Source organism: Pinus tabuliformis, chromosome J, assembly GCF_031772625.1.
Source record: "Pinus tabuliformis cultivar Carrire ecotype Pingquan chromosome J, CPIR1, whole genome shotgun sequence".
In the NCBI taxonomy this organism is placed as follows: domain Eukaryota; kingdom Viridiplantae; phylum Streptophyta; class Pinopsida; order Pinales; family Pinaceae; genus Pinus; species Pinus tabuliformis.
In genome coordinates this window covers 1,045,852,187-1,045,878,237 of record NC_142295.1, presented here as the reverse complement: position 1 = coordinate 1,045,878,237, position 26,051 = coordinate 1,045,852,187, and the positions used below count along the sequence as shown (strand labels likewise).

The window sequence follows — 26,051 nt, the reverse complement described above, 5'->3', positions numbered from 1 at the left end:
TGCATTGTAAATATTCTAAGGGAGTGTGGGTAAAGCTTAACTAGATTCATTAAGGAGATGACAAAGTCAAGAAAGCGAAACTTCATACTTTCATAATGAGGTTTCAAAGCTTGAGAATGAATGAGAATGAAAGCATAAAAGAATACTTCCTCAGAATTGATGAAGTGACTAATATAATTAGAGGACTTGGTGAAGAATTCAAGGAAGAGATGATTGTTGAGAAAATATTAGGATCCCTACCCATGAGATTTAATGCTAAGATCTCAACTATTGAGGAAATGGCTAACTTAAAGGATATGAAGATGGATAAATTGCTTGGTACTCTCATAGCCTATGAGATGAGAGTAGGAATAGAAAATTTTGAACCAAAGGAAATTGCGTTCAAAGTATCCAAAAAGGGCAAGGATCAAAAAGATCATCAAGATTGCTCCAACTGTGAATCTAATCAGGAGATGGCTCAACTAGCCAAAAACCTAAAGCGTGGCTCAGGAAAATATAAAGGGAAGTTTCCCTTAAAGTGTTTTGACTGTGGAAGAGTTAGAAATTTCTCTTCCAAATTCCCTTACAAAGAAAAGGCTAAAAGGGAAGAGGATCTAAAATTTGGAAACAATTCTCAGACACATCAAAAGAAAAATCCCTATAAGAAGAAGGGGTTTTACTCCAAAGTGGATATCTTGGCACCAGAGTCAGATCATGAAGACTCATTGGAGAATGATTCATATAAGTATATTCTTATGGCCTTTGAAAAAAATCCAAAAAACAGGATATTATGGTCTCTAAAGAGGAAGAAGAAGTAGTAGTAGACCTTGAAGGGGAACTCATCAGTGCCCTCGATGAGTTAAAGAAAGCAAGGAAGAAAAATGAGCAGTTGAAGGAACATCAACAACGTGCAGAGGAAGTATGTATAACTCTGATAATGAGGAGTTTGTCTATCAAAAGTAAAAGCTATAAGAGGCTATAAAGAGAAAGGACATTCTAGTCCTACTACAAAAAGAAAACTAAGGAAACTGTGAGAGACTAGAAGAGGAGAACAAGAAGTTGAAACAAGAGTTGCTCAAGTTAAAAAGAGAAACGATCTCACAGATATGTAAAGATGATATTATGTCTTTGAAAATGAGATGGAAGATGCCAAACGAAAAGAAGAGGTTATTCAAGACCTCATTCAAGAATAGGAAGAAATTGTCAGTGTATTGAAGAAGAGGTTGTCTCTCTGAGAACCGATCTTGAGAAAACAAAGACCAAGAAGAGTCTAAATGAATTTTTTTTTGAAGGGACAAGGAGACTAGATAAAATCTTGAATAGTCAAAGGCCCTAAGGAATTAGAACCGGTCTGGGATACTCTATTGGCTTAAGGGGGCTTGACCCAGGTTCAGAGTTGTTCGTGCCAACCAACAAAACCCTAACTACTGGCCCTTTCGATAACAACCTGAATAACGCAGGCTGCAGTCTCACCCAAAGCAGTGTTTGGGGATGCTAGAACGATGTTTCTACATCTAGATACAGTATGATAAGTGGTCTCGAACCTTTGTCGCTTAGGTTTGCCTTCACGTAGATCGATATCCTTCTATGGCTCACTGCTGCAACTCTAAGGAAATGGCTTCTAGACCTTCGCGAATGTCTATGATTAGACTTTATAGACCCTAAGGAGGCAGTCTATCTACTTTCACACACTAATTGATAACCCTATATATGCCTTCGCACATATCTATCTAATTCATCGGAAATCATAATAGATTCAACATTTATCTTCATGAAAATAGATAATCAGTTTAGTCATGCATAAATATTAAACATTCAATAGATTCATGCAGAATGTATACATTGTTCCACAGAAAACATATTATTGAGCGACAGAACATAACATAAAAAAATTAACAATAATACTATGATGCAAGATATTTCTTCAAATTTTGTCTTTGTTCAGTTCTAGCATTCAATTTATAGACTTCTCCACCCTACGCACTCAGCTGCAAGGGTCTACGCTTTCAGTTGCAGAATTACCAAGGACTCCTGTGCACTTAACTATAGGAGCCCTCCCCTTTCACCTAAGTACCGGAAACAAAGCTTTTCTACCTTAGCACTTCCCCCAAATAATCTCTATCTTGACTTAGCTCATCTCTACCACTCCTTATAGTCGATATGAATCAACTATATATAGATTTTTTTCAATACAATACCATGGTGTGCGGACCATGGGTGAGTCTCAAAAACCGACCTATCACTTACCCAAATAAGGGGCTAAATCCCCTTTGACTCCCATCTAGCTGAACGCTCCGCATCCACATTTCGCAGAGACTTTACATTCTTTACAACACTTTTTACAAAATTGGGTTAAACTAAACCCAAAACGGACCTTGGGGACCTTATCCCAACAGGCCCCCAACACAAAGAAGGTGACTTGCCCTCGAGTCACTTGGCTGGCACCTCTATTTTGCTGCGAAGGCCACCTAACTCAACCTATAAAGTTTCTATGTTAGCAGCACTCTTCACCGCAGTCTGTTGTAATTCCTCTACCAACTTCTCTGTTGTCGAGCCTTCCACTGTTAGGCGCATTGTTCTCTATGTCTATTGCAGTACCTTTAACTTTTCCTGAAGCAATAGAGTAAGCTGGAAGGCTTCCTCTATCCATGGTTGTAATTTGGCCTTTAGAAAGGCCTCTTTCCCCTGTAGTTCTCCCGTCCACGATTACAATGGCTAATTGCCTTCCTGCAACTTCACGAGGCATTGTGATGGCACCAAAGTGTGCACAGTCGTTTAGACTTCATCATACTTGTGTTGTGTCTCCTTGATGTCTGTGTTCAGCCTCTGCAAGTTCGGGTCCTCCTGTAAGTTCATCAATAATTCCATGGCATGATCAAACATCATTGTGCAGTCTGTGACTACGATATCCAATGTGCTCATATTTTCTCTAATCATTGCTCTGCATTTCTCTTAGACCTCTAGAGGAGCAGTTGGCTACAACTTTAGTTGTAGTTCTGAGATCTTCATTTGAAAGTCGAACGTTACTCTATCGATCTCATCCTTCGAGGCACGAACCGCAACAACCAATTTTCTGACTTTTGTTGTAGCTGTGGCATCCTCCGGGATGTTCAACTCGGGAACTATCTTTCATGCCTACTCAATTGTTGTCTCCAGGCTCTGACTTCGCACTTGAAGTTCCTTGTTTTCCTTTAGAGCCTGAGCTTTCTCCACAAACATCTGTTCATTATTCACCTGCAACTCACTAATGACTGCAAGGGCACGCTTCTCTCTGATCCTGGTCTCATCTAAAACTCCCTAACACAGAGCAAGGAGGGTTTGAAGTGGTAGTGCGGCCAAGTTCACCCCCATTTCCTTGACTATGCTTAACACAGTGCGGTCCTCCTTTGACTTTACACGAACTGACCCTTTTGGTAAAGTATGACTCTGTGGTCCAAAGTTTGTTCCAGCTCTGCTACTATCCCGCTTCCTTGCGCCAAGTTTGCTTGCACCTCACTCGCTTTAATCTTACTAGTCTCAATCTGCAGCTCACGCAGATCCTTCTCGACGCTCCCCAACGTTTGCATATATTGTTGTTCAAATTGTTGCCACAAATCTATCATTGTGTCCTTGACCTTGTCACCGATCTCATCGAGATCCCCTTCTATGAGGACCAACAGGTTGATGTACGTCTGCTTGTCTAATTTATGTTTCTTTTGTGGCCCAACAGTCATCTCCTTTCTGTGCTTCTTCAGTGTGAAGGGAATGATATTCCTTTCACCACTTCCTCCTTCCTATCCTAATAGTTCCTGCTCATCTGTATGCTTGTAAGACGACTCTTCGACTTCCTCTGTACTAGTTTGCTCTGCCTCAGCATGATCTTTCGCAATGTACTCTTTCTCAGCACAATCTTTCTCTGCTGCTACCTTAGCAACAACTTCTTTTTGTTTTTTGTTCAGTTAATTCTCATGTTGCCTTCTGCGTTTCTTCTTTATGCTTTGGCATAGCTAATGTCTGCACAACAGAGCTCCCAGCACCCTTACTGGTACTTGCACCAAGATCTATGGGTTTGCGCCACTACGCTGGCCAACTTCCCATAATCTCCTGCACATCTGTCTCTGAGACCAAGTATGGAAACTTGTGCCACATATGCTTAGGGTCCTTCTTCACCCTAATTTATATGTTGTGGAAGTCGGCCTTGAACTCCGCGAAGGCTCTTAATTGCTTGAACAAGGTTTGGGACAACCTTGGCCACTGATTGACTACCATCCTAAGATCCATCTCCATTAAGATCCAGAAAATATTCAACTCCTTGATCCTCTTCGGATCCTTTTTTTCCCATAGCAAAGTGAAATTCGCTGCTTTAGGTAAATATTTCAGCTGCAAGGGAAACTTACTGTCTTCCAGCAATCTCCATGCTACTAGAACAATAGACAACAGTAGCCATGCATAATGAAATGACTTACTGTCCTCCTAGGATTCGCGACTGTTTGCCAAGAACTCCTTGTATAGATACTTTTCCCAGTTATATTATACTCTCTTCATGCACTGGGCATCTAATGATACCATCGATGCCGGAACTTCGTCCATGCGACATTTCCTCATAATTTTTCCTGCAAGTATTTGGGCGGAGAATTGCATTGTTTGGTCCTGAATGGAGTGGATATAATATCCATGTGACCTCTTTACGAGACCAAATTCTGTCTTCATCTTATCTTCTAACTCCTTTTCTCCACTTTTCCCTCAAAACTCCTTGGCAAGGTCCACCCCTTTGTAGGGCAGCTTTGTAATCTGATGGATGAGCATATCTGTAATCAGGATGGGCTCCCCAAGCCAAAGGCACCTATCATGCACTAGTACGAGTAGTTGGCGCACACACACCATGTTGATTATTGATCTGTGAAAATACAGCACGCAAATCATGTGTAGCAACTCGGCCTGCTCAATACCTTTGACCCACTTCATGGGTTCCAACCATGTAACCGCAGTCTCCTCATAATAAATCTTCTTCACATATTTGCTAGTGGCCAAATGAGGGAATATCTCATGGTCCATGAGATCCTAATCCTCCATCTTCATCACTAGAATGTGCGCTAACGTTGTGCCTTCAATTTCAACTTGTTCTGGGAACAGGGGTGCTGAGACTGTAAACTTCCTGGAATCAAGGTCTTTCGTAACTTTTTCCTTCCCTTTTTGTGGAGGGATATACTCCAGAAGTCATGTGATCGGCTCACCCTCCAGCATCTAATTCCTCCACACCTTGGAATTCTTCTTCCTCCAGGTCCACCACTTTCTCCAATTGTTTATCCATTTTCTCCTTCTAACGTACCTCTGGGTTTTTCCTGGGTGAATGTCTCACCGACATAGGTTTCTTCTACTTCTCTTTTGTAGCTATTTTCTTTGGCCTAGGTGACCTTGGCACCGTAGGCACAACAGGTGTAGCTTCCATACGTTATATCTTTTTTGCCGCCACGTCAGAGACGACAGCTTCAGAACTCACAGCTTCAGTGGGATTTGTGGCAATCAGTCGTTCTAAGAACGGTTCATGGGTTGCTACGGAAAAAATTTCGAACGAGGGTCGCGACACAAGTTCTTCCCAATCTTTGTTCTTCATAAGATGAAAACAGCAAGGCTTACAAACAATTCTCAGAATGAAAATTTTTATTTGGTAGACCAGCATGCTCCATTTATAGAAGGTTTTGAATTTAAATTCAACCATTCCCTCCATTTTTTATCATAAATGAATCTTTGGTGGCAAATCTTCAAAGGTTTTCTCCATAAATGGTGCCTACCTGCTCCTCTTAACATAATTTTTTTCATCAAATCATGAATAGTAACTCCAACAACTACTTTTGGACCCATCTGTGTGGCACCATCTTCCATGGCACAGCTCATCCAGCACCGCTTCACCTATCGTATTCTTATCATTTGTCGTGCAGCCTCCCTACTATGTTTTTCACCTCGTCAGGCAACGTAGTTTATAGTCCCACAATCCCTTGCAGCTACCTAGATTACTAAGACTGTCCTACTTTCATATAGTCATTGTGCAGGGACAAGATCCCCTGTGTAAAACTTCAGCCTACTTCCATTCAGTTTCCTAGGAAATGGTTCTCCATTCAACTTCGCGAGCTGAACTGCACCACCATCCATGATATCCTTAACAACATATGGCCCTAACCAGTGCATTTGAAATTTCCCTGGAAATTTGGTGAACTTACTATCATATAGCAGCACTAAATCATCTCTCTTAAAAGTGCACAACTTAATATGCCTATCATGCCATGCTTTCTTAGGTTCCTTTTGCACTTGCTGGTGAAATATGACAAGAAAGCGGTCCTCTTCCAACTCCATGATTTGCGCAAGCCATTCCATAAAGGTCTCGCGATCCGCCATCTCTATCAAAGCTGCAATACATAAACTTAGCACAATATACTCCATGGGCATCACAGATTCAATTCCATAGACCAGCCTAAATGGTGTTTGGCTTATCAAATTCTTGCAGGTAGTCCTATAAGCCCATAGCACTGTTGGCATGCGCATATCCCAGTCATTCCTCTGCACGTTGCAGAACTTTGTCAATGCATTCTCCAAAATTTTATTAAATCCTTCCACCATTCCATTCACCCATGGGTGATAGGGAGTGCTCTTTTGATGATATACTTGGAATTCTTCAAGCATCGCTGATTGTTTCATTCAAGAGGTGTGTACCCCTATCACTCATCAATATCTTAGGCCATCCAAACTGCGTTAAGGCATATTCAAAAAAAAACTTTGTGGAAGTAGTAGCTGTACAATCCTTCACTGGCTACACTTCCATTGATCTGGTTAAATACTCTATTGCAGTAATGATATACCATGTGCCTAAATCTTTCCTGGTGGTTGCATTGGGCCTATGAAATCAATTTCCCATTTATCAAATACCTGCAACAAAATCTGAGGATTTAAAATCAATTGATCCCTTCATGAAGGCTTCCCCGTCCTTTTGCAAGCATCACATGCCTTGCAAATATGCCTTAGAATCCTTGTGTAATGTTGGCCACCATAATCCAACGCGCAAAATCTTCTGCGCAGTCGCTTTCCCTGCATAGTGACCTCCTACCATTCCTCTGTGTGCTTCAGCGAGGATACTAGCATGTTCAAACTCTGGAACGTACCTTCACAATATCTCATCCATTCCCATATTATACAAATTACCCTCTATCACTGAAAATCTGTAGTGTGAACTACTAACTCCTTCTTTTGTTGTGTAGAATAGCCTTCCAGAGCTGTTCCAGTTGTTAAAAACTAAATGATATATGTAAAATGATTGTCTGCGATGTGCACCGCAAAGAGTTGTGCATCTGGTAGTCCTTCCTCCAAACTATTTGGTTCTTTGCTCGTTCCAATTCTTGACAGATGGTCTGGTCCTGCATTTAGCCTTCTAGGCCTCACAATCACTTCAAATTCATATTCCTAAAACAATAGTATCCATCGGCATATCTTTCCCTCGAACACAAGCTTATTGACCAAGTACTTCAGCGCAGAGTGATTTGTATACATTTTTAAGTGTCCACCCAAAAATAATGCCTAAACTTTTGCAGTGCGTAGACCATCGCCAGCCCTTCGTGCTCTGTAGTGGAGTAATTCTTCTCATCTTTGGATAGCTTTCTTCTTGCAAATGCTATCAGATGATTAATATCTCCATTTCCTACCTACGTTGATACCACTCCTAGCACAATGCAAGAGGCATCTACATTCACATGGAATTCCTTCTTCCAGTCTGGAAATACCAAAATAGGTGTAGTCACCATCTTTTCCTTCAAAACATCCAAGTTGCGCTGACATTCATCATCCCAGCAAAACATCGCATCTTTCTTTAATAACTTATCCATTGGCGTAGTTATCTGAGCATATGCCTTAATAAACTTCCTGTAATATCCAGTGTGCCCTAATGTCACACACAGTTGTTTCACATTCCTAGGAGCTTCCAAGTTCACAATTACGGTGATCTTCACAGGGTCTACCATCAATCCCTTCTTACATACAACATGACCGAGAAAAATTCCAAAGGGCACACAGAATATGCACTTCTTCAAATTCAGCGCGATCTGATACCTTCGACATGTTTCCATCATAAGGCACAGACTCACAACATGGCGCTTCACCAATCCAAACACAGTCCAATCATCAAAATATACTTTCAAAAATTTGGAATAAATTCCTTGAATGTCGCGATTACTACTCGGGAGAAAATTGCAGGCGCGTTCTTCAATCCGAAGGGCATTACAATATATTGAAAGCAACCCCACTCCATCGCGAAGTTTGTCTTGCTTCGATCTTTCGGTGCGATCTTTATTTGATGATATCTCGAAAAACCATCAATGAACGAATATGCCTCCTGTCCGCCCACGTTCACTAATACTTCATAAGTAAATGGTGTTGGAAACAGATCATGCACACATGCATCATTCAACTTTCTCAAATCTATGGATATTCGAATTTTTCCTTTCTGTTTCTTCTCTTGGACCACCATTAGGCTTACCCAATCTGATTCCTCTACTGGTTCAATAATACCGGCCTCTAACATCTTATCCAGTTCTTGGCACACCTTCTCTTTATATTTTGGATTTAGCCAATAAGGCCTCTGCTTAACAGGCTTTGCATCTGGCTTTAACGTAATCTTCATAACACCTAAATCTTTGATGATCCCTTTCAAATATGAAAACTTCGTTGGGAATAAACCCTGGTACTCACGCAGTAGCTCAACTACCTTATCGACCATATCTTCATCCCAATAGTCGTCTATCATCGTGAACTTAGGTTTTGCTTCCAATCCAATGTTTACTTGTCGAGTTTTCAAGGGTTCTGATATATCCGGGTTCGCCACCTTCGGTCCTTCGACTTTGCATTGTCCTTATGTCTATGGAATAGTAATATTCTATGGATCTTCTTCTTCTTCTTCAATTGTAACATTATAACACTCCAATGCATGGCACAACTGTTCACTCCAATCTGGTTGAGCCCATTATACTAGTTCCTTTGGGGTTTTGAATATGGATGTTTTTATCTCTTGGAGCACTTCATCAATGCTATCAAACCCATCCTCAAAGATGAAATTTAATAGAAAACTCTCCCTTAAGATGTCCCATTCAACTGTCCCATGGCAAAGATCCATCTCCAGATACCAGTTCATTGGAATTGTGTTTAAAGTATGATAGAAAATGTGCACCCATTCTGGTTGTGGTTCTATTCCCCAGGCCTTAGTCCATTGTGCCAAATGATTGCACAGATCATCTTTCCCACTGTACTTTTATGTCATCCTAGTATTAGCATATCTAAACCTTAATTTCATCATCCTCCTATAGTCCTTCCATCCAAGAAATTTCTCCTTGTGCGTACCCCACCAATGGGCATGCATAGCACGCAGCGCCAACTCCAGTGCCTTGAAGCAACGTTCTTTCGATACTTCCCTTTCAAATTCATCTAGAAATAGCTCCACATCAGTCAAACCATCATAATGTGGAAGATTCCTTACGTCAGTTGAGACACACCACAGTGATTTGGTCATCATATTGCAACAGAGTGTAGATACTTCATGCTGCCGATTTTGCCAGTGTTCAAGCTCTTCCTACGAATCTAAGGTGTAGGAGCTATCCCTGTCCCATGTAATTTGTCCTCGGCTACGGGATTGATCCAATATTCATCTCGTAGTGTAATCTTGAATATCTAGTCCAATTCATCGTCACTTTCTACCTAGTCGCAAATAGGTTCAGTATAATGCACTCCTTCTGCAAGGTCTAGTGGTACTACAAACCTAAGCAAATTCTTTTCAAATGTCATCTTCTTCTTATTCGAGTTAATTACCTCGTTCATACCAATATCCCAGTCAATTCCTAGTAGCATGGGGTACGGGTTATTATCATCAATGATTTCAATGACCTCAAAGTCAGTTAGCATGCTTGCATCCTCAATATCCACTGTTACACCATATAGGTGCCCCATCGAAATAATATTCTATTGATTTTCCATGTGCAGCTGAATAGGAGACCACTATAGTGCAGGTCTCCCCATTCTTTCCCATGTCTTCTTAGGCAGTACATTCACATCAGATCCAAGATTACCTAGTCCATTTCATATTCACCTATCTGCATGGTCAGCCTCATCTTGTTCCCTGTTCGCTTCTTATGCTTACCAATATTTCTCACTGTGCACTCTTTAGCACGATTCTTTTCTTTATTTGCGCACTTGTTGATTAACTCTTTAAACCCTTCTACCACTTTTTTATCACGTAGTAACTTCATACAGGTCTTCAAAAGAGTAGATAGTACTAAAGAATCTACCTGTTGTGTCACACTAGTCTCTAGCAATTTCTCCTGACTTCTTGAGGTAGATGCCTCGATGAAGTTCTTCTATTCTTCCATGAAGTTTCCTTTAGCATGATTAAGATCAAAGTCTACTTCCTTCTCAGTAGCCTTGTGCACCCATCCCTCATCCTCGGGCTGCTTACCTTTATCTGTACCAGTCTCCATACGAATTCTGCTCACTATATTTACGATGTGATCTTCTTCACGGGGCTCAGCCCTCATCATCTGAATGTTCTCCATAGGTTGTTGGGGCTGCACCTTCATTTCTTGCATCTTTTCCATAAGGAATGGACATTCCTCTATCACGTGGTCAAACTATTGACAATATTGACATGATGGATGCGTGGGGCTTGTACAATCTCACACGAAGTACCCTGCTTCGCCACAGTTATAACAGATGACTTTCCCACACCCTCGACCTGGTCCACCACCTCTTCCTCGTCCTCGGCCTTGGAATCCCCCGCGCGTAGCTTCCGTGCCCTAATCTTGAGGCCAGTTTTCTTCCTGCATTCGGTAGGTAGGAGTTCTATCCATTATCAGCTCATAACTTCTATGATGGCGTTCATCATGTACCACAAACTTACAGAAATTGGAAAACAACTGTTGAGGGGTCTATAAAAACTTTTTGTAGTAAATGATAGTTATCAGTAGTGTGTGTCATGTAAGCTGATAGATAGTGCAGCTCCCGCACTCATCCAAATGTTATTCTCGGGCTTCAAGGGAACAGGCCCTCCCTGAATAATATAGTTCCTATAAACTGGGCAATAGTCATTATCATGTCCATGACTCTTACACTTCAAACACCAGACCTTAGCGCACACCTCCGGCTGAGCTTCATTTCCTTTCTTTAGGCTCTGCAACTCCAAGTGCAGGCTTACCAACTATGAGTGGATCTATTACACTCCAAGGTTCGTATCCTATATAGGTAAGGCATCTAGCCTCATCACTATCTCCAAGACTTCCGCTTGCATTTCTATCTTCTGCTGTGACAGAGGCACCCTTAAATGTGGCAAGAGCGGCACTATACACTAGTTGCAATGCTGGGAACCTATGATTATCATATTGGCCTGCATGATCAGGAATTCCAAACTTTGATCAAAGTCCCAAGGTGTCTCATCTACCCTTTGTCAGATTTCCTTAAATTCAATTATTGATTGTGCTTCTGACTTAGGTTTACTAAACTCCCTGTTCGAAGCTAGTTGGGTATCTGCCAACGTCGCATTGCGGTTATTAGTGCAATACTTGATGTACCATGTTAATGTGTGATCCTGTAAAGCTATAACCAGCTGCACCTTATTAATATTATCATTCGTAATCTGTTGTGTTGTACAAACAGCTCTTGCGACAAACCAAACTGTTTGGGATCTTCGCTCCCTACTCCTTTAAAAATAAACATCTTCATCGTGTTCACCATATTGAATGGTGGAAGTGGAGGTGGAGGGGGTGAAGGTCTAGGTGTATGAGGCAGAGGTGGAGGTGGATGTGGAGTGGATGTATGAGGTATCCTTGGGATACCATGTGCAATTAACTGAACTGGACTTCGCAATGTAGTCATCATTGTCCCTTTGTCATCGCTTCAAGGGGGTTCAATGAAAGGATGGTATTTTGGGCTTGATCCTCAGTTTCTTCAAAATAATATCTCACTTTGCGTAGCCCCAAACATCAAGGTAACTGCATAACCCTCTTTTCACATAACAACATTTTAATACCATTTGTTAACGATTTAAAATACTTACCTTGTGGTCCTTTAAAGAGCCTTCATTAAACTTCGCTATAATTGATATTTCTGTCAATCACGAAATAAGTCACAAAACTTCCCAATGTGCGATCAATCCAGTGATCCACAGCCCGCACGATATTGCTTTATGATGCCTCCAAACATAGCACCAGTTCAGGGGTTCACGCTATAGGATCATCAAACCTCCACATCCCTTAACTATTGGCTAACTTAGACAACCACTCGTGTAGTTCCTCAAGGAAGAAATAGAAGAACATGTTGGTCTCGTCTGTGCACAAAAATCTCTGCAACCAATGTTACTTGGATAATTTATGCCTCCTGTTCTCTTTAGTTACGAACGCGTGCACATTTCCATCAATCCACTTGTCAAACTCTTTCTTCGTAGGAAACCATTTATCACACGTCTCTTATATAGATCTCGGTCTAGGCAACATAACCATTTGTTGGCTTAAGGGTGCCTGACCTGGGTTTAGATTTGTTTGCATCAACTAATAAAACCCTAACTGCTAGCCCTTTCGGCAACAACACGCATAGCACAAGTTGCAGTCTCACCTGAAGTAGTATTGGGGGATGCTAGAACCAGGTTTCTACATCCAGAGACAGTGTGATAAGTCATCTTGAACCTTTGTTGCTCAAATCTTCCTTCACACAGATCGATATCTTTCTATGGCTCATTGTTGCAACTCTAAGGAAATGGGTTCTAGACCTTCGGGAAAGTCTGTGATCAAAATTTATATACCCTAAGGAGGAACTCTATCTCCTTTCATGCACTAATTGATAACCCTAAACCTACCTTCGCATAGATCTATCCAATGCATCAGAATTCATAATAGATTCAATATTTATCTTCGCGAAAATAGATAATCACTTTAGTCATGCATAAATATTATAGATTCAATAGATTCATGAAAAATTTATACATTGTTCCACAGAAAACATATTATTGAGTGACAAAAAATAACATAAACAGAATTAACAATAATACTCAGATGCAAGATATTTCTTCAAAATTTGTCTTTATTTAGTTCTAGCATTTAATTTACAAAATTCTCCGCCCTGCGCACTCAGTTGCAGGGGTCCACGCACACAGTTGCGGACTTATCAAGGCCTCCTGCGCACTTAGTTGCAGGAGCCTTCCCCTTTTGCCTAAGTATAGGAAACAAAGATTTCCTACGTTAGCACTTGCCCCAAACAATCTCTATCTTGACTTAGTTCATCTCTACCACTCCTTAGACTCGCTATGACTTAACTATATATAGCTTTTTTCAATACAATACCATGGTCTACAGACCATGGGTGAGTCTCAAAACCGACCTATCACTTACCCAAACAAGGGGCTAAATCCACTTTGACTCCCATCTAAATGTGCAGTCTACATCCACATTTCGCAGAGACTTTACATTCTTTACAACACTTTTTACAAAATTGGGTTAAAACACTAGTACAAAATGACTAATTAGTTACTAAAATAACAACTAAAATTTGCATATAAATGACCATTTTTCAGTCGGTGACCAATAGTAGCTAATTTACAGTATCCTATAATGCGACCAATTTTTAGTCATTTTTATCTTAGTCATTAATTGGTTTCATAAATTTTACCATTTAGTAGTATATTTAGTCATTCATTTTTCATTGGTTTAGTAATTAATTGTCACAGTTAATGACCAAATATACAACAAAATATATTACTATATGAATCCTCGAGAAAACCAATTAATGACCAAAGAAATATGACCAAAATGTTGGCCGTGTTATAAGATATTGTAAATTAGCTACTAATAGTCATATATATGCAAATTTTAGTCATCATTTGAAACCAATTAATGACCAAAGAAATATGACTAAATTTTAGTCGTGTTATAAAATACTATAAATTAGCTACTAATAGTCGTATATGTGCAAAATTTAGTCATCATTTTAATAGAAAGTTTATCATTTGTAGTAGTCATTTATCTTTTCTTGGTATTTTCATATTCATTATATAAACGACTGATTTAGTAGTTTCTATTCATTTCATTTAATTTCATTCATAATCATTATAAACGGCTAAATTAGTCATATATTCATTTTATTCGTGTTCATCATTAATTAATATAAATTACTAATTTAGTAGTTTTATATTGATTTTATGTGTTCATTATTAATCAACATAAATTAACTAGTATGAATTTGCGACTAAATTTTGAAAAAATGCCATACAATGTGCATGTTTATCTAATATGATAACGTAAAGTTACATATGTTAATTACAAGACTAAATAATGTCAAGTGCAAATAAAAAAAATCAACCATATAAATTTTATTATATAAAATATCAACTATTACAATATGTGTTTCCAACTTAATATCGGTTGTACTACAATTTACAGATGAAATATTGTTTCATCATTTGAAAACATTAGCACTGTGTTGCCAAAGCATTGCAAGTGAATTCACCAACTCGGAAGGCTTGACCATCAGTCTCTATGAGTGTGTTTTATGCAAGATATTGGATCTAAGGGTATCACTAGATAGATTCTCTTCTCTCTCTCATTTTGCATTTGTCGCTCCAGTGTTATTGTTCTCCTCTTTCTTTAATTGTTGATTCTTACCATCAATATTGAGTTCCTCTCTTGGAAATGAAAGAAGATACAATGCAGAGTATAAGACATGAAAAATGATGAATACTTGAATATAAAATAAAGTAGACTATAAAAGATTTATACGACACATACCTCAACATTCGATAGTGCCTACTATGTGGCTAGATGACCTATATAAACAAAGAAAATAAAATGTCACCATAGAAAATAACACCTTAGGAACTTAGTATTCAACCTTCAAAAAAACCTTAGGCACAATCATACCAACTAAGTTACATGTTAAAAATATCAGGCAATAGATAACTTGTGAAAACAAATGGGAAAAAAAAAGATCAATGTAAAAAATATCCTTATTGCTTGTTCTAAAAGAGTCATGTTCCTTAAATTTGGATATTCTTTTGCCCACAGTAAAAGTTCCTCACTATTATGACCTATGTTTTTAGGATCATGAGATTGATCCAACATCATATTGGATTGTGGAGACAAAATGATTCAACTTTCCAAGATGAGTACCTCACTTGGTTGAATGAAGGTGCTAGTTGTGAGTAGTGTCAAAACCTTAGGGAAGTAGAACATTAAGGCATAAGAAAATATATTACCACTTGTCCACTAAAAGAAAAACTTTCAATCCCACATTGGGTTCTGGGAGTAAATTTCATTGGATGGATATCACACTTTAAGAGATGATTGTACAATACAATGAGAAGTGTACATATATTTTCACAATGTCCCTCACAGTCAGACCCTATAGTTGTGTCCTATAATATTAATCATATTATACTATTTAATTATAAATTATGACTATCATATAATTATTAGTTTGAATAATTAGTTTGAAATTATGTTTTTAGTATTTCTCTATACATAAAATATTCGGAAAAAAAGGTACTTTTGTGTCTAGTTAATTTCGAGTGAATTTAAATACACAAGAAATTATGGTGCCTTGGTGTTTCTTTAGTGGTTATCTGCTCATTGTACCAATTTCTCCCGTGTTCTCTACTTCTTTTGGTGAATTCCTCTTCGATGGTGTCCAATGCCAATGCAATGGAAATTTATCCTCGATGTTTTTTTGAGCCAAAGGGAAGCTCCACAAGTAACAATCAAAAAGTAGCCTCAAATATATTATTAGGGGCCAAAATGCAGTAATTATATGACAATACAAAAAACACTGCACATTAATCATCTTCCCTTTAATATTGATTAATAATTTCTTTGCATGATTATGTAATACTAAAGTGTCAAATAGGGATATTTAAAGTTAGTCATCCATCAATATCACCTTTGAGAGTGCTTAGTAGTTAATACTTCCTACTACACACATAGTAGATCACCAACTTCAAGGATAGCAATATAAACACAATGAAAATGAAATTAAAAGAAATGCTAGGAAGTCAAATGTGACTAATCTTGAGACAAGAACATACCAAGCCCTTCACATTAGCAAGGCATTATTAGGAACTAAAACAAAAAATCCTTCCATTGCATCATTTTCACCTTTTCTTTAATTTCTTTAGTTGAGAACATAACTTTCAGAAGAAAAAACGTTCATGGAAAAATGTCTCAAAATCCTATCAAATGCTTCAGTGATTGTCGTATCAATTAAACCAAAAGGCAATCATTCAATATGCTTTTAACTTGCAGAATATATTGAAGAATATGAAGCTTTCTCATCCATTTCTCCTAATAAAATTGTAATCCGTGGTTTCCAATCAAGTAATCAATTTCCCTCCAAGATAGTTAAGGGATCACTTTGGAGAAGGACTTCTAGAAGCATTGGGATAGTATAAATGGAATTAACTAGGAGGAAAATGAAGCCCTTTAGTGGGTTCTCCAAAATATTTGAATAGAAACCATTCAGATGCATCTCATTTATTTTCCACCTTTCTGTAATATGTAATTCTTTGAGCAAAAATAGAGCGTTCATAAATAATGTCATGAAAGCGGACTCTTCATAATCCTAATAAGTTGGGCTCTAACAAATAAACAATTTCATGTAGTGAATAAATCTTACATGGTATATTTCAGTAATTGAAATGACAACTTTATTCTTAATATCATTACAACAAAAATAAATTCAACCCTAACTAGTCGGGATCTAACAAATCAAGAATTTCATGTAGTAAAGTAAAATTACATGGTATATCCCAATTATTTGCAATGACAACTTTATTCTTGATCTTATTACAACATAGACAAATTCAAGAGTACATACATATTTCCTTATCTGAGACAAACTTTTAACACATTCTAAGATTTAATAGAAATACAATGATACGATTTACCTACAGGACATGAGAAATCTATCTACATCTAGCACTCGTCACTAGACAATAGTGTTATTTTTATCTCAGGGTTTGTTAAATATAATCGGATGGATTCATCCGAAGGGTGAACTTACATATCAAGCATATGTTATCCTCCTCAAGCTTGTTAAAAAATAAAGAGGTACTGACCAGTATGGTTGGGGAAATTGGGAAGACATGATATTCCATTTTCTAGGCAGCGAGTCGCTCTTGAACATGAAACTCTTCCACTTCATATTTTTGGTTGTTGGGTTTGGTAATCTGCTTTTATTTTGGTTAGCATACCATTTTCAGAGCCTTGATTTCAGTTTTGGGTCAATGTTTCCAACTCCATCCAGTGTCGCTGGTGTGTTCAATATAACTCATTGATTTAATATCCATTACAATACTCTTAAGCCTTAATTCCATGTCTACCTTTCTTGATCTGATTTCATATCAACATCATTTTTTCTTAATCATGATACCTGTTTCGCGTCGTTGATGGGGGATACATCACGGCCCTCCTGCGATGGGTCGCTTCCTATCGACATCAACACATTGTTCGAGAGTTTGAATTAGAAACACCCTTTGGTACCTAGGTGATTGCATACATTAATGGCAAGTTTCCTCGCTCTTAGTGACTCGTTTACATCAATGGCATTCGACCGGAAGATTCTGTGTGGTGTTCGATATCAACTCATTTATTCACACCATACAGATTTTACTATAGTACCCTGAGATCCATTAACATCATCAGTGGTTTCTCTTACATCTGTTAACGACTTACATAATCGACTAGTAATTAGATGGTGTCTACCATGTTCGATCTTATCTCATTGATTCACATGGTTAGACTCGTATGTTGGTTTATCGTGTGAAGGAGATAGAAGACACTAGATCTAGTTCATCCATCTGGGCTGTGATTTCAGGAGTTATACAGAGATCACAATGTATGAAGTCCATGATCATACAAACAATCATCTAGTCATGGATCCACCAATTGTAAGCTATGGATGCATCTTTTGATCATTGTACATGTTATGTTATCTTATTTGTTGAGTATGGGTATGCCTCCCTCAGAAACAAAGTTGTCATGATGAAAGTGTATTGTAACAGATGAAGCTAACTGATTGTTCTTGATCCTGACTTGTAACAAGGTAAATAAATTCAATCATCAGTCATCATTTCTGACTTTGTTCTTTAGGGTTCAATCTTTTATAGGCCATTTTATGACATCCGATCAATAGGCCTCCTAATGGGATCAGTCAACATCCAATTCCCCCTTGTTATTATCTTGCACAAAGCACTAAGCATGTCTCTTTCATTCCCCAAAGTTTTTTCCTGAAATTGCATCATTTGAGCCAATTTTACGACCAACACACCCTATCCTCTTGTTGGACAACAGTAACCTATAGTATGCTCCATTTTGGCTGACATTGATCACCTATAGGTTGCTCCCCTTTGCACTTGCGTTGGTTCTAGAAATTCGGGAAAAAGAGAGAAATTCTAGAAGCCTCATTTTCTAGAAGTGTCCATAATTTGTTACAACCATTTACCTTAGATAAAACATTTGAATCCTATCATATCCTACTTTAGATTTTATATCCCTTTTCCTTTGATCCCATCCTCCCATCATAGGTAGATATAAAAACTTATATTGCTAAATGGATAAGAACTTCCAATTTACCCCACTCCTCTATATATTTATAGCCTTCCATATGCAAGAGGTTGGCTTTTGGAGAGTGATTCTACCCTTATGTTGTTGTTGTGAGAGGTTCAATTTCATGCATTTGGGGTGATTGGAGGTACACATTGAGACAAGGAAAGGACAATTCAACCTGGGGTAGCTCTTCTACAGGATCAACACCTATTTATGGTTGTAAACTCCTTCCATTTATATTAATGCAAAGAATTCTATGTTTTTCTATATGTGATGTTGTTATTTCATATATTGCAATACCATGTTGACCTATAGAATAGAGTTTTTATATGATGTTGCATAGATCTCATAGTTTCTTGGATTGTGTTATTTGACTGTGCATGTTCTAATTTTGGTAATCGAAGCTGGAATTGGAGCATTCAAGCTAAAGAAGGAGAGAAGCCCACGACAGATTCCAGGTAGGTTTCATTCCATCATATTTTTAATTTAAGGAAAGAATTGGGTTCCTTGTCTCTTTTTTGTTATAGGTTAGCCACCAAACCTAGGGGAGATACTTTTGTCTATAATCGTAAAGCCCGTATAATAGTATACTAGCATTTGCACCACATGTTGCAAAAGAAACGCCGTAAGGCAATGATATGAAAAACAATAGCATAGAAGAGAGAAGTCAAAATTTTATGCAAATGGCATAAGAAACAACAACATAGAAGAAAGAAGTCAAAATTTTATGCAATTTTGTTTCTTTACCGGTGTTTATTTTTTATCATCAACAAATGGCCAATTCGAGGCAATGCTAATCTACATTTTTGACAAAGAAAAATCAATAAAAGTCAAAAACAATTATGGATCTAGAATTGAATCTCAACACAGAGGTGTGCCTTACTGTCTAGCATGTATGAGTGGATATCACAATGAGACTTTTCAGAACATTATATACCTTAGTGTCAGACAAGGGATGAACAAAGAGGAATCCCAGATAAAATGGAGACTTCTGGCTTGTTTTAAGTTTGATACATTATAAGTGCTACATGCTTTTTCCAACCCTAGCGTTGCTTCTGATCCTAAAAGAATTCCACAATGTTCTGATTTTTATTGAGAGCTGAGAAAGTGTTAAAACATGTGTACAAACTCATAACGTTAAAGAGGAGTATACTATAAATATAAGATTTATCCCACGTGTCTATCTAGTCCTGTCAGCAAATCTAAAATAATTGATCTTACCATTGGTTTAGGAGCCTATAATACAATTAGATGGATATAAACTCAATTACATCTTAGAAATCATGGGAAGACAATCATATGGATGGAAATGATAAACATACATAAAGTTGAAAAAAGTGAATGCATCATTGCTTGTGTGCAGCATAAGGACACCCACAGGGAGATCTATTTTGAAAAAAAACACTCCTTGGAAAAATCAAAGAGAGTGTATGCAAATTGTCACACAGAATAAGCCATGACGTTGTCGAGAATAACATGTTGTTAAAAATTAAGTACCTTATTCTTCAAATGATCAAAGTATTATCCAAACTTATATTGTTCTAGAATCTATTAGTTCCAACCATGTTTAAATTATTCTTCATTGTGGTTGTCTTTTTATTTCTGGTGTTAATAATAGTTTGTATCTTATACCAGGAAGGTCAGACTTTTATAACTTTCTAGGTCCGGTTTTTATTTCAAGCCTTTTAAAAGTCTTTTGGTTAGTTTAAAAGGTATGCTGTAATGTTGTCGTAGAGTCCTCTATTACCAGAAAGCTGACCGATAGACTGGTTTTTGCTTCTGTTCACCAAATAGCTCTGCACTTACACTTAGCCTGTATAAGTTGCATGTTTTTTTTTATATTAAGAACATATTGAGAACTTGAATGATATCTACTTAAAACTTGAGAGTCAATATTATGTTTGGTGGTTCAATAAATCCCTGTAATTTTCATTCAACCAATTTTCGTGATTTTGAAAAAAAACAACAACAAATACAGACACCCAAACCTTTAGAGTTCATAACATTTTTCCAAAAGTTTTATCCCATGCTTCAAACATAACTGCGGGAGGATTCGCCCAATCACAAAACAGTGCTGCGTTGAAACTTTCCCAGTAACAAAACAGCTTTCCTCTGCACCAGGTACAAAATTATTCTGCCATTTTGGTCATCAATGTCGATCAAAATAGTGCAGTAAAAATTGCAAACACGTACAAATAACATTTTCCTCCAATGAAAAGCAAGTGGCTCCTTCATAGCAAATTGAAATTGCAATACTCCAAAGACAGATGAAACAGTGATAGAAGGAAACAATGTAGCTCATGGATTTTTGGGTTGCAACTGTCTGAGAATTTTTAGTCCCATTGCTTCCCGTTGAATTCTTCACCATCATCAGGGAACAACAACAATGTAGAAGAAAATCACGCATTAGAAGATTGCATAGTAACCAACCTTTGTTTTTGGATTAATTGATTGTATCTGGCAGCCATTCGTCTCCCTGTATAAAGTTTCCAACAGTATACATTCCTACATTTCTCTCAGGTATCTGATTAGACCATGGCGTTCTTCCAGAAACCTTAGCCCCCGGCCCATAATTCTGGTATTCCCCATAGTAAAGCGTGTTAAGAGCAAAGTCCTCTATCCACGGCATCCATCCCTCAGGGCTAATGGCCTCTCCCAAATATGAATTTATGCAGATTGCTCTGGAGTACATCTTCCATGGCCGACCCAAATAGCCTTTATAAATTTTTGGGTTGGCATAGTAAGCCCTCATATATTCTTCAGTTCCATTGATAGTGCAGTTATGGAAAACAAATCTTGTGGGCTCGGCTAGATCTGTTCGACCCTGTGCAGTGACAGGATCTGATGATCTTTTGTCTGAGTTTATTTGACGAGGACGCAGCAGAATGAGACAGTTTTCAAAGATGGTTGTCGAGTCTCCAAATATGAAGTCAACAGTGCCTTCTATTCTGCAGTTTCTATAGAACTGATGAAGAATATGAGTGTACAATGTATCCTGGTGGCCAAGAAAGGCACAGTTATAGAAGGCAGAGTGATCACTATCTACTCTTAGGGCTATCGCTTGTTGACTACCTGGCCCTGCTGCATTTTCGAATGTTATATCCCGTGCTAAGAAGCCATCAGCATTTACAGCTGCAATTGTGAAAACAAATAAATTAGCAATCCTCAACATCTAAAACAAGATTTAGTGGGATCGAGGAATATGGATTGATTGAATTTTCCTTTGATAAGAGTTCAAAACCAAAGAACGATGGTAATTGTAAGTATTAAATTCCGCCTTTGTTTAGAAATAGCATACACATATTTATCTAGTTATCAGAATAAACAGAGGATCCGATTTTAGCATATGCCCATTGAAATTTCTCAAACTTACAAACCCCAATGCATGTTGAAAGACATTACACCTATCATATGAAAGGGTTCCAAATATCTTATTCTTAAAATGTAAAACCATAATTAATTTTTTTGCTGCTTTAATAGGATGAAAGAAGTGCAGAATCTGCAAAAATAAATGTTATTGCTCTCTTCTTTTCAGCAACCTACAATCTGAAGAAAAGCTTTATTGCTTCCCTTGCAAATGACGGATTGCATTCCAAGCACTGCTGGATTTTGATTGTTTCCTTCTCCTCTCATTTGTATTTTGTTGATGCTTTCTAGATCAGCATTCCTTTGCAAGGGAATTAATCTGGGTTGAACTCAAGTAGAAAATTTCTCTCTCATTAATTGGATGGTCATTTTCACAATTGATTGTCTCCAAAGAAGTCTTGTCAGCCAAATCTCTACCTTTCCTCAGGCTTTTAAGTTTAACCAGCATGCAGGCCCTCAGTGTTGTGGTTTGGCATTTTTATCCAGTAGTTCTTAGCAACATGGCAGAAAGGGCACACTTTATGTCCATGCAGAAGGAATTGGAAGCAATGGTAGTGGATTCCTTGGCCACATAATTGAACAAGCGTTTAAAGCCCTTTGGGTTCTGCAAGAAGACCCATAAAAATCTGCAAATGTATCAAAGAGAATTTCTTCCTAGATCATACTTGTACAATAAGTGATCATAGTAGAAGGTCATTTGATTGTGAAACCGTTGTGGGATTCAATCCAAGTGACCTGAATTTACTGTAGATAGACGTCCTCTTTGATATCCATGTTTATCTCCATTCAGGGGCTAGGATGTCACTAGGGCATCTAGAGAATAGCTAAAAGGAGGGAGGCACTCTTTGAAGAAAAGCATTATTGCTTCCCTTGCAAATGACGGATTGCATTCCAAGCACTGCTGGATTTTGATTGTTTCCTTCTCCTCTCAATTGTATTTTGTTGATGCTTTCTAGATCAGCATTCCTTTGCAAGGGAATTAATCTGGGTTGAACTCAAGTATAAAATTTCTCTCTCATTAATTGGATGGTCATTTTCACAATTGATTGTCTCCAAAGAAGTCTTGTCAGCCAAATCTCTACCTTTCCTCAGGCTTTTAAGTTTAACCGGCATGCAGGCCCTCAGTGTTGTGGTTTGGCATTTTTATCCAGTAGTTCTTAGCAACATGGCAGAAAGGGCACACTTTATGTCCATGCAGAAGGAATTGGAAGCAATGGTAGTGGATTCCTTGGCCACAGAATTGAACAAGCGTTTAAAGCCCTTTGGGTTCTGCAAGAAGACCCATAAAAATCTGCAAATGTATCAAAGAGAATTTCTTCCTAGATCATACTTGTACAATAAGTGATCATAGTAGAAGATCATTTGATTGTGAAACCGTTGTGGGATTCAATCCAAGTGACCTGAATTTACTGTAGATAGACGTCCTCTTTGATATCCATGTTTATCTCCATTCAGGGGCTAGGATGTCACTAGGGCATCTAGAGAATAGCTAAAAGGAGGGAGGCACTCTTTGAAGAACTGAAGACGCCTTTAAAAAAACAGCACATTCGCTAGACAAAGGGGCCTGTGGAGGCAATCTAAAAAAGGCAAAGGGCCAGATAGGAGTTTCCCGTGAAGAAAGAAGACAAGTCCAAAAATGCTCTCAAGGAAAAAGGGATGAATGCCAAACTGTTTGTACAATGGGTTATGGAACTGTTTGTTTATGCTAAATCATACACTGTAGCATGAGGAATTGGACTGTCTCAGCCTGCGCGCAGTCAGGTGGTAACGAGGTAGGCCCCAAGATTTCAACACCGTATAGTACTATAGGTCTGTTAATTGTGTCAAAAAATGCATCTCAGAAGAGATGTCCTGAAAATGCATATGGAAGTATCGTCGGTCAAGCATGGAGAGAGACCTATAACCCTTTCTAAGTTTGGGTTGAAAGACATGCCTTAAGCTAAACCTAAGGGCTATGGATCAGATCCCATAGATGTATAAGCAATGGTAATCTCCACCTCGCTTCCTTTGAAGAAGAAGTGGAAGTTTGTTAGGGTGCTCTTGGATATTTAAATCACAACCTCAGTTTCACTAAGGTTCACCACCATCATTCTATGACCATCACATTGGCAGGGGCATCAAGCTATCTCTGAATGTCCCTAGGGGAGGAGGCTAAAAGGATCAGATCCTCTGCAAATAAGAATAAGGTAAACAAAACATGGTGTAAAACGTAAACATCTCCCTTGTGGAAGTACTCGCTCAGTTATGCTCTAACCCATTAATGTATATCCCACGGAATTTCATGAAAGCAACTATGAGACACTTAAAGATGCCAATTTCACGTAGTCTCCAGAACGATAATTCCCTTGGAACAGAGTCCAAAAGCCTTCTGAAAATCCACAAAGCAACAGGACTTTAGATGAGGGACGTCAGCTTCCTTGATAATAGCACACAGGCTAAAAATGTGGTCACTAGTTTCATAATCTCTTCTAAGACTTGGTTGCCCCATAGCTTTGAATTTGTTCCTCTCTAGATGTTGAGAAAGCTACACGTTCACGCCCATAACATAGAGTTCGACAAAGGCACGCCCAATCATAATATTCCTGTAATTATTTCTATCAGAAATATCCTTCAATTGGAAGATGGGGTGGATGATATTTTGAGACCATGAAGAGGGAAAGCCAATGCAAATTCAACTTGCAGACCTTACTCATCTACTTCTTTGCTGGTGCTCAAGATCCTAACAGCTCTTTTAATGTCTCTTGGGGTGAATTAGTGACAAAAGGTGAGAGAGGAGAGAATATGGACTAAGGTTGACCCAAAAAATCACAGAGGGATGTGGTCCGCAAGAACCATGTGTAATGATCAAAACATGTTGGAAGAGCAGATTTTCCAATTTCAATTCAAGGCATCTCAAATCTACCAGGAACCACACCATGATCAAACACAATAACAAAACCAAACTCAGGCAAAGAAATAAATTCCAACTTAATATGAAGAGGAAGAGGAACAATGATGAGCATTACCAACAGTTGCAGAGCCATATGTACTTGGAACACCAGGCAGGGATGGCACACGCATAGACCCCGTGATCACAGTCTTCCCCATGCCATCACCCACAAACATAAGATTAGTTTTACTGGGAGGAACCCTAACAATCTACTTATACACCCGAGCCTTTATATGTATCACGAATCTCCGCTCAGATTTATCCGGTGCACTGTTCACCACCTGTTGAATACTCATAGAGGATTCATCCTTGGACACAGTCACATCGGGAACCAATTTATCAACGTCTAATACATCCCAAATTTGATTATAATGATGGTAATAATCTGCAGTACTAGAGGAATTGGATGATCTCTCTGTTTTTGGAGGCCTCCATAGGACCATATTCTGTCCGTATGTATCCAGAGCATCTACCATGCTAAGGGCATTGCTGGTCAAGCTCATGACTGTAAGAACAGGTTACGTTACACAGCGGCTGCTCAGCGAGATTTGAAGCAACAAAAAAACCCATTGTTTGATTATGTATAATAAATTAAATATAATCAAAACAATGTAGTGACTTACAGTTCTGCCATCTTAACCTGGTTGGAGTGTTCAGAAGTTTTCTTCGCGCAAGGATAGTAATCGACGGATTTCAAGGGGCAGGCCTGCCTCCCTTGATTCAACCACTCTGTCAAAGCGTTATCTGTCCTGGGGATCTCCATCTCTGTCCCTTCCCCAGCTCAGCCGCAATGCTTGTCTCCCCCGATGCAGCTAACAAATCTTCCAGTGGAGTAAATATGCAGAGGAAAAATACGAAGACCGGCGAGAACAGCGAGCCTGAAACCAAATCCAGAGCGAGGGCAAGCATTTGATCTAAGGTACAAACCCTGCTGCCCGGATGAAACTATTCGATGAAACGCCCAAACCGTTTGGGCAACCCCAATCAACGGCTGAAATGGTTGCAATCGTCTAACATATAATCCTGTGGCTTACAAGATGACAGGTAGGCAGAGAGGGGAGTTGATCTCAGAGGGAAATGCCTTACGGCGTAATTAATATAAAATGAATAAATTATATATATTTTATAAAACTTAGTTTTAACTTGTTATATTTAATTTAAATATAATTTTACTTGAATTTTATATTTTA

General features: G+C 38.5%; 1 protein-coding gene across 1 annotated transcript; it reads right to left on the bottom strand.

Annotated features, from left to right (window-relative positions):
• Positions 1–10,603: 10,603 nt before the first annotated feature.
• On the bottom strand, positions 10,604–25,019 carry LOC149230492 (putative pectinesterase/pectinesterase inhibitor 51). The gene is made up of 4 exons (XM_089381332.1): positions 24,938–25,019; positions 21,068–21,698; positions 20,314–20,379; positions 10,604–10,805 (listed from the first exon to the last, which is right to left on the bottom strand). Exons 1-4 carry the CDS (start codon positions 25,017–25,019, stop codon positions 10,604–10,606), a joined length of 981 nt encoding a protein of 326 aa, XP_089237458.1.
• Positions 25,020–26,051: the final 1,032 nt, after the last annotated feature.

Coding starts and splice junctions, on each gene's coding strand:
- LOC149230492 (XM_089381332.1), bottom strand. CDS start 25,019: ATGGGGAAGACTGTGATCACGGGGTCTATGCGTGTGCCATCCCTGCCT. Junction 21,699..24,937: donor ATATGGCTCTGCAACTGTTG/GTAATGCTCATC, acceptor TCACAATTGCAG/CTGTAAATGCTGATGGCTTC. Junction 20,380..21,067: donor CCTGAGAGAAATGTAGGAAT/GTATACTGTTGG, acceptor CAACTTATACAG/GCTAAGTGTAAGTGCAGAGC.